At 56.6% G+C, this 16,736-nt stretch overlaps 2 protein-coding genes across 2 annotated transcripts in view; one reads left to right on the top strand and one right to left on the bottom strand.

Moving 5' to 3' along the window:
- Positions 1-6,143, top strand: part of KCNC4 (potassium voltage-gated channel subfamily C member 4) — a 23,924-nt gene extending 17,781 nt beyond the window's left edge. Inside the window, exon 5 of the mRNA XM_039709520.1 lies at positions 5,057-6,143. Within this exon, the coding sequence (XP_039565454.1) occupies positions 5,057-5,118 (62 nt within the window). The 3' untranslated portion in view covers positions 5,119-6,143. The remainder of the gene's footprint in view (positions 1-5,056) is intronic.
- Positions 6,144-13,201: 7,058 nt separating this feature from the next.
- Positions 13,202-15,336, bottom strand: LOC120502257. The gene is made up of 2 exons (XM_039709509.1): positions 13,760-15,336; positions 13,202-13,319 (listed from the first exon to the last, which is right to left on the bottom strand). The coding sequence occupies exon 1, from the start codon at positions 15,040-15,042 to the stop codon at positions 14,080-14,082; it is 963 nt and encodes a 320-aa protein (XP_039565443.1). The 5' UTR covers positions 15,043-15,336; the 3' UTR covers positions 13,202-13,319; positions 13,760-14,079.
- Between the last annotated feature and the right edge of the window lie 1,400 nt (positions 15,337-16,736).

The raw sequence follows: 16,736 nt of genomic DNA on the forward strand, positions 1-16,736 counted from the left end.
ATGTTCTCTAGTATTGAGTCCTCCCTCCCTCCCTCCCTCCCTCCCTTTTTTCCTTCCTCTTTTCCTCCCTCCCTGTCCCAGCTGTGCAGGAGCCAAAGGGAAGCAGAAAAGAGGTGACAGACCTTGGTGTCTTGGGCTGGATGAGAGGAGCTGGTGCTGGAGGCAGAGTTGTGGATTTGGGGAGGAATTGGGATGAGCTGTGTCCATCCTGTGCCCAGGATGTGCCATGCTGGGCTGTGCTGCTGGTCCACCCCTCACCAGCAGCGCCTGGGTTTGTGTGGTGGGTGCAGCTGCATTCCTTGGATTCCCACAGCAGATGGAGGGGTAACAGGGCAGGTTCATGGATCCCCCAAAGTTCCATGAGCTGGGCAAAGGGGTGGGAGCAGCAGCACCGTGCAGGCGCTTCTCTGGCTCATCCTTCCCTCTGGAAGCAGGAGGAGCTGGAATACCCCCAGCCCCTGCCAGAGGCAAGGCCACACTCCGTGGCTTCAGTGGCCTTTGGATCATAAATGATTTATCCAAGGCTGTGAGCTGACTTTGGGATGAGCCAGGTATGAAACCCTGTCTCCTGCAGAAGGATCAGATCAAAATGCCCAGACTTTGGGGTTTGAGTCTCTTGGGGTAGAGCAGCCACAGATCCCAGCAGATCCCATCCTTGCCTTTGCCCCCTCAGCTCCCAGAGCAGCTCATCCCAATGCCAGAGTGGTTGCTTGGGTGGAAAACCTTTGGTGGAGCCCCCAAAATCCCATCCCCACCGGAGCAAGGAGGGTTGGGCAGGAGCTGCCACGGAGCCGGCAGGATGCAATTTTTAGCTGGGGCGTTATGCAACCCAGAGAAGGGATGACTAATGTGCAAAAAGCTCCTCTAAAACAGCCCAGCCCCGAAAGGGAGATGGAGGGATTTCAGTGGGAGGCACCAAACTGCTGAAAAACCCATGGCATCTTCTCCCTCTTCCTCCCTGCCTCCTTCTGAGCAGGACCTGGGGGATGCAGGAGGGAGAAAACAGCTAAACAGCTTGTTGTTATTTTTAGGTGGGGTCTGGGTTGGTTTTGGGGGCGAGTTAGCACGGGTTAATCCCTGGGTAAGATTAGAAGAGGAGCTGTAGTGGATCAGAGCAGGCCTCTAAATATCTCTGGAGCCCAGGTTTTTATCTCAACCAGTGGCCAAAATTGGCAGCCTGGAGAAGAGGATAAGAATAGAGCAGGAATATACGATACTTCCCCTGAATATCCTCGCAGGACTTATCTGTGTTTAGGGATCTGTAGGAGCTCACGTTCCAGCCCAGGCTAAAGGCACCGAGACAAAGCCAAGCTGGTGGATTTATTCCCAAGAAACTGCATAAATCCATAGGAGTCCAACTGCCCCTGCCCAAGCCCTAAAATGGCATTTAAAAATAAATTATAACATCAAGGGGTGTGCAGTGATTGTGGGGGCACAGCAGCATGGGATGGGATGGGATGGGATGGGATGGGATGGGATGGGATGGGATGGGATGGGGATAGATGGGATGGGATGGGATGGGATGGGATGGGTGTGCTGGGTCTCGTTTCCGGCAGGGCGATGGGATTGAGCAGGAATCCAGGAGTGAGCATTGGGTGTATTATAGGAATGTGTCCCTCACCTGTGGAGCAGGGGATGTGTCCTGGTGGCTGTGGAAAAGGAATCACAGAGTCAGGGAATTGTTTGGGTAGGAAGGGACCTTAAAGTCCATCCCATTCCAGCTCCTGCCATGGCCAGGGACAACTTCTACCATCCCAGGCTGTTCCAAGCCCTGTCCAGCCTGGCCTTGGGCACTGTCAGGGATCCAGGGGCAGCCCCAGCTGCTCTGGGCACCCTGTGCCAGGGCCTGCCCACCCTCCCAGGGGCAGGGGATGCTCAGCAGGGTGGGACCCCACAGAGCTCCAGTGCCCCGTGTCCCTCTCCCCACCATGGGGACACGTGTGATGCTCAGCAGTGGGAATGGGGTCAGAGATGATGGAGCCATGGAATGGTTTGGGTTGGAAGGGCCGTGGGCAGGGACAGCTTCCTCTGAAGCAGGCTGCTCCAAGCTCTGCCCAGCCTGGCCTGGAGCACTCCAGAGGTGCTGGGTGATGCTGGACTGCCCTGTGGGGTCCTTGCATTCCTCTGCCCACTTGGGACACGGATCAGCACTTTGGGACAAGGATCTGTCACCAGCCCCTGTGACCACCCACCCCTGTGCAAGGAGCCAAACCAGCTCAGGGGGATTTGGGAGCAGTTCCCTGCTCCAGCCTCAGCTCCTTCCTCCTCTTTTCCTGCTGGAAGCCTCTCAGTCCAGCACTGCGTGGAGGCTGCACTGTGATCCCGGGCTGCTTGCAAAGTATTAATTTTTATTGTTGCAACAACTGCTCTGTTTCTCAGGAGATGCCTGAGAGAGCTGAGGAAATAGAAAGGCCTGTCAGGCAGCCGGGCAGGAGGTGAAGATGTCAAGAGAGTAATTGCTCTACCCAGAAGGAGCCTGTTCCTGGCTTCCCCAGCTCTGCCAGGAAAAATCCTCGCTGCTTATTTGATGACAATAAAGAAAAACAGAAAATAAATAGCAACCCCATGGCTTGCCCGTGCTGACGAGGAACAGGGAGAGCAGAGGCAGATGCAAAATAGGATGCAGGGGAGCTTATAAATAGGAGCCTCCCAGCTCCCAGTCTGTTACTTCCTTACCTCCGCCCGGGCAAGCGAGCCCAGCCTTTTACCCACGGGAAAGGTAAATGGAGGCTCAGAAAGGATCTGTGAACTCCTGGGAACAGGGTCACACTTCCTCCTGCGTGGGACAGGCAGGGGCAGGGGATGTGTCCTGGTGGCTGTGGAAAAGGAATCACAGAGTCAGGGAATTGTTTGGGTAGGAAGGGACCTTAAATTCCATCCCATTCCAGCTCCTGCTGTGGCAGGGACAGCTTCCACCATCCCAGGTTGTTCCAAGCTCTGTCCAGCCTGGCCTTGGGCACTGTCAGGGATCCAGGGGCTGCCACAACTGCTCTGGGCAGTCTGTGCCAGGGGCTTGCCACCCTCACAGGAAAGAATTCCTTCCCACTATCCCACCTAACCCTGCCCTCTGGCAGTGGGGAGCCATTCCCCCTTCTCCAAAGTCCCTCTCCAGCTCTCCTGGAGCCCCTTCAGGCACTGGAAGAGGCTCTAAGATCTCCCCAGAGCTTTTTCCTCTCCAGATGAACACCCCCAGCTCTCTAGCCTGGCTCCAGAGCAGAGCAGCGCCTCTGATGGAGCCCAGGGCTGGGGCAGCTCTGCCGGTGGGGTCTCCCCTGAGCGGGGCAGCAATCCCCCTGTGCCCTGCTGCCCAGGCTGGGGATCACCTGGGGGGTTCTGGGTCCAGAAACACGCCTGGGGAATGTCGAGCTGCTCATCCCCAGCACCCTCAAATCCTCCCCCTCAGGGCTGCTGTGCCAGAGCAGAGCAGTCAGCGTGGGAGCCACCCAAACATTGTGCTGGCACAGCTGGCACAGCTGGCACAGCTGGCAGCCCCCACAGCAGCACTTCAGGAGATGCTCACAGCCAGAGGGCAGGACTGGGTGAACTCCCCAAGAGGGGAAATTTGGGGGTGATGGCTCTGGCAGCAGCACAGCAAGCCTTGGGGTGTTTGGAGCTGAGTTGTGCCAGGCTGTGCCTCCTGCCGTGCTCAGGGCAGCACTCTGTGGAGGTTGGTGGCAATCTGCACACAAAAATAGGCTCAAGAAAAGGGTAGAACATCACTGAGGGGCCGTGGGGGTGAGAGTGGAACAGAGCTGGTACCCGTAAGCCAAGACAGGAGAGATGTTTTGATGTTTTCTCATGGTGCCTTTATCTAGGGGACAAAAAAAAAATAAGAATCTGGGCTGTTGTTATTTATTTTTAGTGGTGCTAAATTTTTTCCTAGGCTGGGAAGCTGCTTTCCAAGGCAGGTCCCTGGAGGCTGTGGGCAGCAGGTCTCGAGCTCACACACAAAATGGCTTTGAACAGGGAGGAGGAGATGGGAGTTAAAAGCCAAGTCGTGCCCCTGGTAAATCAATCGACCTGACGGGGAATGTTTCTAGCAGGACACAAACCCTGCCAAGAGCTTTTAGCTGCTTGCAGGAGTGACTGAACCAAGAGCTGGGGTATTTTTCAGCAGCTGCTGCATGTGTGGCCACTGCTGGTCCCCAAATTGCTACAGGGGCATTGTTGGGTCCCCAAACCCTTTTGTCTTTGGAGGTGGGGAGCTCTCCTGCCAGCTCAGTGGGGAGAGCTCCTGTAATCCCTGGGGCTTTTATGGGATGTGAGGTTTGAAAAGCCTCCGTGCCTGGGCATTGCTCACCCAGCCTGTGCAGTGATGCTCAGTGGAGACCAGACCTTTCTTTTGTGGGAAAGGAAGGGTTTTTGGAGCTGTGTTGGGGCTGCAGGGGAGGCAGCTGGTCAGACTCGTGGGCAGGAGCTGGGGGTGAGGTTTGAACAGAATTCCATGGCTTATCAGGGGGATCAGGAGCTGTCTGCCTGCCTGACAGCCCCTTGCCTGGAAACTGGGCCCTGGCACATGGGGGGAGGCGGTGGGGTGACTCAGAGCTCCAATCAATGATAATTAATTCACTGATAGCAAATGAGAGGGAGAGAGGGAGAAGAAAAAAACACGGAGAGATTAATGCACCAGGCTTGGCTTTGGGACATCTGCTTTGGGGTTGGCTTGGGAAGTTTTGGGCAAGAGCAGCTTTCTGGGAGGAGAGGGTTGAGAGGGATGTGCTGAAGGTGATGTTTCCCTGCTTTTCATTTATACCCTCAAAATCACCCTGATTCCATGCATGGTTTCTCATGAAGAATCATTTCCCAAGTCTCCATCTCTGCCACCATCCTGAAGCTGTTTTAAACCATTTTTTCCTGACTTTACAGATACAACAGCAGCATTTTATCCCTCTGAAAAAGGCCACTTTACTTTGTTTTCTGTTACTCTCTTTTCTGCATCCTACTAGGTCAGGGTCCCTGGAAGCTCAGTGCCCTCTCCCTCTCCTATTTCTCCCCCTGCCTAGCCATGGAAGCAAATCTCTAATGCTGTGTTTAATGTTTATGTCTTTAATTGCAGATTCCTGCCAGGACACCCTCGCTGCCAGTTACCCCCAGGGTGAGGTGGTCACCTTCTCCTGAGCCCCAGCTGGACGCAGGCACTGCCCTGGCGAGGGGTGCCCTCCCCAGGGGATGCCCTCCCCAGGGTGAAGGAGGCTCTCCCTGGGGCCAGGGATGCTCTTCCTGAGGCTGAAGGATGCATCCATCCCCCGGGGCTGCTCTCCCCAAAGCCCAGGGATGCTTTCCCTCAGGCTGGGACATGCATTCCTCCAGGGATGCTCTCCCCGGGGCCAAGGGATGCTCTTCCCAAGGGAGATGCTCTCCCCAAGGCTGAGGGATGTCCTCCCCAAAGCCCAGGGATGCTGTCCCCAAGGCTGGGACATGCATTCCTCCAGGGCTGCTCTTCCCAAGGAGCTTTCTTTCCCCAAAGCTCCAGCTCCATCCCCGGGGGGGTTGGCAGCTGGGTCCCCCCGAGAGGTGTCACAGAGCAGCAGGGCCGGGAGGGAGGTTGGGGACAGCCCCATTCCCCTTCCTGGTGCCAGCCCTGCCACGGCCACGCTGCCCCTGCACCCCCTGGGCTGCCCCCTCCCCTTGCCCACGCTTCTGGCTGCACCTCACCCTCCACCTCTGGAGATCCAGCTGCTCACCAGGACATCTCTGCCCGCGGCTGCGCCCGTGCCCTGACCCCTCCATCGTCACACGGCCACTGGGAACCTCCTCAGGCCCTGGAGGGTGCCACAGGCTCCACTCTGGGTGCCACTCTGGGTGCCAAAAGCTCCACTCTGGGTGCCACTCTGGGTGCCAAAGGCTCCACTCTGGGTGCCACTCTGGGTGCCAAAGGCTCCACTCTGGGTGCCACCATCGCCCCCTCCCATGGGTGCTGAGCCCAGGGGCACAGGGGGCCCAGCAGGGGGCTGGGGCAGGGATGGGGATGGGAAGCAATAGGAGACCGAGGTGTGGGGATCCCGGCTGGCCTGGAGGGGTCAGGGCCCTTCCGACGCTGTTCCATATCTCCGTGACCAAGGCAATACTACTCCTGTCTCCGTCTGTCCTGTTCGCATGCCTGTCCGACGTGTAGAGTTCCAATAAAGTCATCCATGAGCTGAGTCAGCTCCCCACCCCTCCTGCCTCCCTGCCTCCTTGCCTCCGGCTCTCCAGGGAGAACGAGACCTTATCTTGTGGGAAAGGGGGAGTTTTTGGAGCTGTGTTGGGTCTGCAGGGGAGGCAGCTGGGTCAAACTCATGAGCAGGGGCTGGGGGTGAGGTTTAAAGCAAAATTCCACGGCCCCTGTTCCCATGGAGTCCTGTCCCAGCCCCGGGTGTCCCCTGGAATGCGGATTTTGGCCACAACATTGCCTGGATGTTGCCTGGATCACCTCAAGGGAGGTGATTCTTCCTCTCTGCTCTGCTCTCATGAGATCCCATCTGGAATGCTGCATCCAGCTCTGGTGCCCCCATCACTAAAAGGATGTGGAAGTGCTGGAGTGGGTCCAGGAGAGGCCATGAATTTGATAAAGGAACTGGAGCACCTCCCCTGAGAGAGGATGGGATTGTTGGGGCTGTTCAGCCTGGAGAAAAGAAGGTTGTGTGGAGACCTCAGAGCACCTTCCAGGACCTGAAGGGTCTACGGGGAAGATAGAGGATGACTGTTCATCAAAAACTGGAGTGACAGGACAAGGGGGAATGACTTGAAGCAAAAAATGGGAGATTTAGGTTTGATTTTGGGAAGAAATTGTTCCCTGTAAGGGTGGGCAGGCCCTGGCACAGGGTGCCCAGAGCAGCTGTGGCTGCCCCTGGATCCTGGCAGTGCCCAAGGCCAGGCTGGATGGGGCTGGGAGCAGCCTGGGACAGTGGAAGGTGTCCCTGCCATGGCAGGGCTGGCACTGGATGAGCTCTGAGGTCCCTTCCCACCCAAACCAGTCTGGGATTCTGGGACTCCATGTTGTGGCTGAGCTCCTCTCACGGCTTGGAGTGGAGCGCCCAGGGGCAGAATTATCCCCCTGACCTCTCCGTGACCTCTCCGTGACCTCCCTGTGACCTCCCTGTGACCTCCCCGTGACCTCCCCATGACCTCCCTGGCTGGGAAGCCCCTGCAGAGCTGCCCCTGGCTCTGCCCCCAGCAGGGAGGACCCCCCAGCAGTGTTGGGGCACCCTTGGCTCTCACAGGGGACACCAGGATGGGGTGAACTGGCTGGTCCTGCTGAGCTGCAGGGCCACCCTGACCCCATTCCTGACTCCAAGGTTCACCTTTCCCACCCTTTTGGGGCTGTACCCTCCCAGAGGCCCTGGAGAACTGCAGGGGCCTGGCACAGCCCTGGGTGCTCCGAATCACCACGAGCTGAGGGGGCTGCAGCTGACACCTCCTCTGGACAGCTTGGGGAGCACCTTTGACAACAACACAAGGCCCTTTAATTGGGAGTGGGAAGAGGCTGGGATGGGTAAAACCAGCGAGGGAACTGAAAAGCAGCCCTGAGACTGGAAAGAAAACATTCCCAAATGTGAGCGATTGGTGGCAGGGGGCCAAAGAGCAATTACAGAGAGAAGAGAGGAGAGAGGAGAGCCTTTCTCCAGGAGCCTTCACTTCCTGCTGTGGCTGCAGAGTCCTCGGGAGAGCCCCATGGTGCTGCCAGCTGTGCCAGGCCCTGCTCCTGGGCATGGATGGATCACAGGATCGATGCTGGGTGCCAGGGCTGGCTGACAGGGGTGCTGGTCAGGGTGTGCTCAGCCCTGCATGCCCCGGGTCCTGTCAGGGGTGTTGGTCAGGATGTGCTGAGCCCTGCATCCCTTGGGTCCTGACAGGGGTGTTGGTCAGGATGTGCTGAGCCCTGCATCCCTTGGGTCCTGTCAGGGGTATTGGTCAGGATGTGCTGAGCCCTGCATCCCTTGGGTCCTGACAGGGGTGTTGGTCAGGATGTGCTGAGCCCTGCATGCCCTGGGTCCTGACAGGGGGTGTTGGTCAGGGTGTGCTCAGCCCTGCATGCCCCGGGTCCTGTCAGGGACAGGGAGCTCTTGGAACATCTCAGCAGAGCTCAGCACCTGCCCAGGGTACCCCCAGGAGACCTCGAGGGGACAGGGACAGCCCAGCCCTTTGGGAGGGGTGTGGGGACAGGGCAGTGGTGCTGTGGGTGGTTGGGACAGAAGTGGCTGGAGATGATCCCCAGCAGCAGCGGGAGGTCCCTGCTCCAGCCTGGACAAAGCCTCTTCCCACCACCATTCCAACTGCAACCTGTTCCTCTCTGATCCCTGGGCAAAAAATTAGGCAGGAGGAGCAGATGGGTGACTCAGGGCTGGAATGTGTGAGCACAGATCCCCACAGGCCCCTCTCCTTCCTTCTCCTGCTTTGGGAGAGAACAAAACCCTTCCACGCCTGACCCTGGCGCTGCAGGCTGAGAACTGGGAATTGTGGCCCTGGCCTAAATCTGGGGGCAGGGGATGATGAAAGGCCAAACCTCTCTGAAGCTGCACAAAGTGATGTGATCCACGAGCCAGGAAAGGTCCTTCAGCCCAGGACCCCACGGGGGTGTGGGAATGCAGGAGGGGATGAAGCTCATCCCAAACTCCCACCAGTGCAGGGCTTGCTGAGCTCCACGGGCTGGGCTGGGGCTGCTGGGCAAGGCCATGGGCAACCCAGCTTCCCAATAGACCACAGAATCACAGGAATGTTGGGGCAGGTGGGGAATGGAGCTGGGGGAGGCCGAACCTCAGGTGGGCCAAAACCCTCTTGGGGGAGCACCAGGATCAGGTGTGAAAGAGTGCCTAGGTTGGAAAGCCAGGTGTCTGCTGAGGAAGGCAGGAGCCTCCCCTGAAATGGAAAATGGAAACCCCCTCCCTCCAAATTGCTATAAATTTTAGATTCAGGACTCTTGGGTAAAAAATATGGGAGCAGGAATAACAGTTCGCAGCAACAGTTCCTGGAGGGAGCAGAAATCCCAAAGGGGAGCAGAAAGGTCGATTTATCAGAGGAGTCCAAACCTTTTCTGGACCCAGGCATCCTCCCCCTCACTGGGCAGTGCTGCTGGCACTCCCACATCCCCACGGAGCAGATGATCCTCACCGGTGGGCAGTGCCAGGCATGCCCAGCCCGGGGCTGGCAGGGATTTTGTCAGTGCCACCGCCTGTTTGGAGCTGCAAGACTTGGATTGCAGCGCTTCTGGCACGACTCTGCTGCTGGCCCGGGTTCCTTGGCTCTCCATCCCTCTAGGTGCAAATCCAGCCAAGTGGGAGAAGGGAGACAAGGGATGAGGACAGAGCCTGGCACACCCTGACACCAGTCCCTTTCTCTTCCCCAGTAAAAACCACCATTTCCTCATCATCCCGGAGCATTTTTATTTCCTTTGCTTTATTTTTGAAGCCAAGGAGACACATGGAGCAGCCGGGGACACAGGGCTGAGAGGGAGCAGGGCAGAAAGGCCCCATGGCGGGGACAGTGACAGCATCCCTGGCTCAGGCATGGGATTAACCAGCAGGTGCACTTAAAGGAATTTTAATCAACAAAAGATGGGGCTGTCAGTAAAAACAAGTGCGAGGCTCTGGGGCACCACGCCAAGGGATGAGAGCAGGGTTTTTAATCTAGGAAAGTACCTGCTGGGAGGGAACAGCCTGGATGTGGCTGGGGAAGGAGCTGCCTGCAGCCAGGGAAAACCTGAGCTCAGAGAGGCTTTCCCCCGGAGCCAGGCTGCCCTGTGGGTGCTGCTGCAGTGGAGGTGGTGGGGAAAGGGATGGGAGCTTCGTGTGGGGTTGTTGGGACTCTCCACAGCTGGTTTGTGCCTCGGTTTCCCCACTCCTAAGCGGAGATGTTTCTCCTTTCAGACGGGGAGATTTGGTGGGGGGGGTGAAGAGGGGTTTATCCCTCTTATGGGATGTGGGATAAGCCTGGAGCAAAGCCTGGGAGAAGGGCAGCAGGAGCTGAGCATCCAGCCGTGAGCAGGAGGGGCCAGCTCTGGGCAAGGATGGGTTTCCAGAGCTTCAGGAAGGGCCAGAGCATGGGGAGCACCCTGGATGCCCACCAGGGGCAGGTGAATCCCTGCATCCCTCCTCTCAACCTGCACTCCGTGTGGTGTAAGGCTGCCTCGGCCTCACACCCGCTCCCCTCGGGGATGCTGCTGGGGGATTTTGGGAGGGGGAGATTCCCTGGAGCCAGGTGTGACTCCTCCTTCCCCCTGCATGCCTGTGACAGACCAGGAGCTGACTCCCTGCTCTAATCCCAGCTCTGAGGTGAGGCTAGCTGTGCCTGCCGCAGCCTGGGGGCTGCAGGGGTGGAACTGGGGGCACTGGGTGGGTTCTGAACCCAGCCCAGAGCAGCTCCCAGCCCACCCCAGTCTCTGGTGCAGCTGATGTCACTGGCCACGGCCTTGGAGCGAGGATAGTGAAGGTAAGGGATGGGATTCAAGGGGTTGTCCTGTTCAGTTTGGGATCAGTGGGATCCTATAAAGCTCTTTTCCCCTGCAGAGCCCCAGCCTCATGTGCTGGATGTATCTTGGCATCAGCTGGGGCCCCCTCCCCCAGCTCGGGGTGATCAGAGACCCCTGGGTCCAGCCTCAGTCCAGCTTCCTGGAACCTTTATTCATGGAGCAGAATTATGGAATGGTTTGGGTTGGAAGAGACCTTAAAGCTCATCCAGTGCAGCCCTACCATGGCAGGGACACCTTCCACCATCCCAGGCTGCTCCCAGCCCTGTCCAGCCTGGCCTGGGGCACTCCGAGGGATCCAGGGGCAGCCACAGCTGCTCTGGGCACCCTCAACACCCTCACAGGGAGAATTCCTTCCCAATATTCCCATCCATCCGTGCCCTCCGGCAGTGGGAGCCATTCCCCTTGTCCTGTTCTTCCAGGCCCTTGTCCAAAATTCCTCTCCAGCTCCCCTGGGGCTCCTTTAGGCCCTGGAAGAGGCTCTGAGCTGTCCCTGGATCCTTTCCAGGCTGAGCACCCCTGGCTCTCCCAGCCTGGCTCTGGAGCAGAGGGGCTCAGAACATCCCTGTGGCCTCATCCAGCAGCTCCAGCATCTCACCCGCACTTCCCACCATCCTGGTTTCCACACTTCAGCCCACTGGGACCAGTTTGGTTCAGGGCCTCTCCCCAGTGGTGTTCCCGTGCCCAGGGAGCTCCTGGGCTCCATCCCAGCCCGGCTCTGCCTGGCAAACCCTGCTCCATGCACAGGTGCTGAGCCAGCCGTGGGGCTGGGGGGGAGAATCCCCTGATCCCGGCCTGGTCACAGCCTGATCCCAGCCTGATCCCAGCCTGATCCCGGCCTGGTCACAGCCTGATCCCAGCCTGATCCCAGCCTGATCCCAGCCCTGATCCCGGCCTGATCCCGGCCTAAATCTGGCCTGATCCCGGCCGGATCCTGGCCTAGTCACAGCCTGATCCCAGCCTGATCCCGGCCTGGTCCCGGCCTGGTCCCGGCCTGGTCCCAGCCTGATCCCGGCCTGATCCCAGCCTGATCCCAGCCTGATCCCAGCCCTGATCCTGGCCTGATCCCAGCCTGATCCTAGCCTGATCCCATGGAGATCTACAGCTGCTGACCCCAGCAGTGTTCCCTGGCTGCAGCATTCCTGCACGTCCCCTCCCAGGGATCTCCAGGCTCCCAGTTCCAGTGCTGGAGGATTTCGGAGTGGAGGGGAAGGGCTGGAGGTGCTCAGTGTGCCCAGTTCCCACTCTTCTAACGAGATGCAGTCTAATAAATAACTCAAGCCCCAAACAGAGTTTCTTCATCATCAAGGAATGAACAAGCCTTGCAGCCTGGTTTTGGCCAGGCCATGCCTGCCTTGCGCAGATTTATTTTACTGCTCTGGCTACTCAGAGCCAATGGCCTTAATCCCATCCCTGCTGGAGGGACATCTTAGAGCCCACAAAAACTGACCTAAGATGTTCTTTTTTTCCTCATCCCTGCTTTGCAGTGCTGTAAGATGTGTTGAAAAGCCAGATAAGCAGGGGAGAGGCTTAGGAGGGGTGCCTGGGGTTCTGGGAATGGCTGAGCCCTGAAATGGTTTCTGCTGGAAAACAGGCTCTTCCCATACTGAGCAGGGCAGGGGGGAATTTTCCACTGCAAAACCCCATTTATCACCCACCCTAAATCATCTGACTGCGAGCTGGGGATGGCATTTTTCCTGCTTCCCTAGATCCTGGTAGAAAGGAAGGTTTATAATGCTGCCTGTTTTCCCCACAGCTGGAAGAAAAACAAATGTAAAAATGCAGAGTTTCCCTAGAAAAATCACTCCCAACTCTGCACCCAGCTGCTGGAGCCACCACAAAGCCACTTGGATGTGGGTTCACACCTTGCCATGGGCTTTTGAGAGCCTTTTAATTAGGAGGCAGCACTAATCAGGCTAGGAGAGTTTCCTTGATGGGGTGTTGCAGGGCAATGCCTGATCCTGGCTCCTGGCACAGCTGGGAAACCTGAATTCACTCCCAGCTTGCAGCGAGCTCTTGAGCAAGCAGGCTTGTGCCTCAGTTTCCCCATCTGGGTTCTCTCCTGGGGAATGCTGAGCTGCTGGGAGAATGTCTTTAAAAAAAAAATAAATTAAGGAGGTGTTTGTGTATTCTGCAAAAAGCAGCTCTGGGAGTCAGCTGAGGACAGTCCCAGCTAATTGCGAGGGGAGAGTTGGGTTTTATTTCCCAATTAGAGCCCTGGGAAGGCTGGGCTGGCACAGGGCTGCAGGCACGGTGAGGGGCTGGCAGTGCCCACAGCCCCAGGGCCCCTTTTGCTGGACTCAACGTCTTTTTCTTGGAGAGATGACAGGAGAGAGAAGGAAAAGCACAGTGCCAGTGTGGCAGCAAGGTTACCCCTCCCTCAGTTGTCCCCAACCCCCTTGGTGGGGACAGTTGGCTCCTTCCCAGCCCATGTCAGTGTGACAGAGAACACAGCGCTCCTCCCAGCCAGCTGGGGACCAGGGAGAACCTTGTTTTCCTGCTTTTACACCGGGAAAAGGGCATCTTGGAGAGGTGCAACAAAGCCCCAAGGACCCGTCTGCTGCCTTCAGCAGCCCCTTCTCCATCCCTGGAGCGGGGATTTGCTCTTCCCCACCAGGCTGGTGCTCCTCGAGGGCTGAGACCCCACGGTTACCTCCCCCATCCCTTTTATTTTAGCTGATTCATGGAATTTCTGCTCTGGCAGCAGCGTGTTGCTTTAAGCTGTTTACTCGAGTTCAGGAGGCGACAGCTCACAGGGTATTTTTAGCTCTCCGGGTAGCAGAGCGGGATTAAAATGCAGTCAGTGTTACAGACGCTGGGGCTGAATCAGTATTCCTGCACAAGCCTCTCCGTGCCAGCGTTTTCCATTGAGTGTCTGAAAAACCCAAGTTTCCATGGAGACCCAGCTCCAGGGCAACCCGTTTTCCTTGCAAAAATAATGATAATAATAATAAAAAAATAAATAAAAAAATAAAAGGCAGCAGGTAGAGAGCGGGCGCAGGGGCTGGCCATGGGATGGCTCCAGGGGGAGGGTGGTGGCTGTAAATCCCAGTCCCTTCCTGCTGGGATGCTGGGGCAGAAGCAGAGGTGTGGGTGTGGGTGGGAAATGCTGGTAAAGGTGGTTGGGTGTGGGCTGTGCTGCTCCATCCACCCCATGCCCCTTTGGAGGGTTTTGGGGGCTGGGTGTGCTCCCCGGGGCGTTTTGCTGTGGAGGAAAGGGGCAGTGTGGTGCCAAGGTTGGTTTGGAATGGTGGAAGCAGGAATTGTTACCCCACCTGCAGGAACTTAATGAGCTAAATCAGGAGATTCTCTTACCCATGTGGGAGCTGTGCTGTCTTCTGCCTCGAGGCATCTCTGAAAGGGCTTTCCTGGGGCAGGTCTGTCTCTGTGCAGGAGCAGAAATGCCCTCAGAGGACACGAGGATGAAGGTGGTGGCCCAGGGTGACACCACAGGACTGTCTTGTCTTGGTTTGCTTGCTGGCCAACATAGAGACATCAACCACAAGACTCTCCCATGGAGAAGAGACTGAAATGTTGGGTTCTCTGTTATTTTCTAGCTCGGCACATTTCCCCCTTGATCCCCACCTCCTGCTGCATCTTCCTTGGTAATTTGGAGGGAAAAAAGAGAAAATTCTTCATTCTTGCAGGACTTTTCTCTGATTTCTCCAGCCTGTGCCCATCCCTGTGGTCAGGACTCTCCCCAGCTGGTGCAGTGACAGTGTTGGGTGGCAAAGCAGGAGAAACCCAGTGTGGCACTGGAGAAGATTCAGCAAGAGGGACCCACCATGAGATGGCTGTTTGGTTTTCCCAACAATCACAGCATGATTGGCCTGGGGACTTATCCAGGGGGGACTTATCTTGGAGGCCCTCCTAGGTGGGGATGAGGGCACGGGTGAGATGCTGAACCCAGGAGCTGATCTCTGCTCTTGCAGCCCAGCACTGGGGTGGTGCCTGGGGAGGATTCCCAAACGAGGCACAGCTGAGATCCAGGCTGGAGCCACAGCATTTCCTGCCACTTGTTTTCCCCTTGCTACAGTGGGACTTTTGCGTGTGGCGATCCAGCAGGTGGAAACCTTGAAAACCTGACCTGGAGCCACTTGTAGCTGCCCCAAGAGAGGCTGAAAAGCACGATGAGATCGAGGACAAAGCAGAGGCTGGCTCCTGGTCAGCCCCAGCACTGCCTCCCTGCACAGGAACGCTGTGTCTGCAGGGACAGTGACATGGAAAGGTGCAACTGCTGGGCAGGGATGGACCAGGGATGGACCAGGGAGGGACCAGGGATGGACCATCTCTGCGGGGATGAGCTGCTCCCAGGAGAAGAAGGCTCCCCAGACCCAGATGTTCTGGTGAGATCTCTGTCCTAGAGCAGTGTGTGAGGGCAGGTGGGATCCAAGGAGAGGTGGAAGGCTGCAGACAGACACGAGCCACCAAACCTCTGGTGCAGTCAGGTACTGCAAGGCCACGTTGTCACAGCACAGTTCATTATTTTGATTTTCCAAACCAGTCATGAGCAGCCGCGGTTGAACAAATTGCTCCATTTCCAAAGCAGAGTTTGTGCTTTGCCATCCATTACCTGGGGAAAAATCCTGAAATCCCATCTGTGGAGAAGCTTCCTCGCCTTCTCAGAGGTGTTTTCATTAGAAGAGCAATGGGTGTTTAACATCCCGTGTCCCCCGAGCCAAATCCAACTCACAAACTTGTACCAAACAAAATGATTTTTGCTGCAGCTCCTCTCAGCCTGATTGATTAACATTTCTGCCCAAGCAAAGAAAACCTTCTGTGGAAGGCTTCTTTTGATCTAAAAACTGTTGTCATCGGCTTTTTTTAATTGAGAACCACTTCCACTGGCACTAATAGCTGCTCCCCCAGCCCTGCCCTGTGCTCAGCATGCCTGAAACTGCTCCTTTCCAACGGATTATTTTCCAGGATTGGAAACAGCTGACACGATGGGATTTCATCTCCATTCACAGAGAATTTAGGCAGACTTGTTCCTATTCAGGCCGTGCTCAGAAAATGGGCTGTTTTCCTTGTTCTTGGTAATAAAAGAGGAAAAAAGTCATTTTTCTGCCCAGCTCCTTCCTTTTTGTAGTCTTGGAAACTGTGTCATTCCCCACGGAGTCAAGGGGGTGCTGCCAGAGCACTTTGGTGCTGGAGGGCTGTGATTCAGCTCTTGGATCATGGATTTGGCTGAGGTTTGGCACAGGTCAGGCAAGGGCCAGCCCTCCCTGTGCTGCTGGGGTGGACATTCCTCTGGGATGCAAGGTGTGATCCGATCCCCTGGGAATGCTGCCACCACAGCAGGAGTGTCCCAGGGAGTCCCCTTCTCCCTGGGTCAGGAACCACGTGCCAAGGGCATTCTCCAAACACTGCCAGAAGCTCCGTGGTAACCAGGGGCTGATTTCCTGCGTGTCTGAGGCTGCATGAAACACATGCAATTAATTCCCTCTTATCCCTGCCCAAGCTGCTCCATCGTCGCCTTTGTTTTTTTCCCAGCGTGAGCAAGTCCCTGGCTTTGCTTCCTACTCCCAGAAAATGGTATTTGTGGAATAGCCTGCAAGGAAAACAACCAACCAACCCACCAACCCACCCACCAACCAAATAACCCACCAACCAACTAAACAACCAACCAACCAACCCACCAACCAACCAAATAACCCACCAACCAACCAAATAACCCACCAACCAACCCACCAACCAATCACCCAACCCACCAACCAAACAACCAACCAACCCACCAACCCACCGACCAACCAACCCACCAACCAACTAAATAACCCACCAACCAACCCACCAACCAATCACCCAACCCACCAACCAATCACCCAATCCACCAACCAACCCACCAACCAACCAACCAACCAAACAAACAACCAACCAACCCACCCACCAACCAACCAACCAACCAACCAACCAACCAACCCCCCAATCCAAAGTGTAGCACTCCAGATAACCACTGACTTTATTTCAGTAACCTGGCTGAATTCTCCACGGGAGCCCGTGGCCCTTCCTGGAGAAATGAAGATTTTTGCAGCTTCGTTCGAAGGCTGCACCCAATGTTTTTAGAGGTGTTTTCCAACCTAAATGATTCTGTGATTCCCAGCACTGATGGGAAGCAGGCATGGCCAGACGGGGTGGGCAGAGGCAGATGATAATCCCAATGTGTCTAAGCCCTGGTGGGAAGCATTCTGCAGTAGGGGGACTCTGTGCTCCTTGAGTGAGGAGGGTGCAGGAGACACAGCCAGGGGAACAGTGGAGAAGTCCAAGGAGAAGCTTTCACTATGGATCGTGGAAC

Source organism: Passer montanus, unplaced genomic scaffold (assembly GCF_014805655.1).
Source record: "Passer montanus isolate IOZ18808 unplaced genomic scaffold, ASM1480565v1 scaffold211, whole genome shotgun sequence".
Classification (NCBI taxonomy): Eukaryota; Metazoa; Chordata; class Aves; order Passeriformes; family Passeridae; genus Passer; species Passer montanus.

Bases quoted from the DNA above. Each gene is read 5' to 3' on its own strand.
- LOC120502257 (XM_039709509.1), bottom strand. From the start codon at position 15,042: ATGGGATTTCAGGATTTTTCCCCAGGTAATGGATGGCAAAGCACAAAC.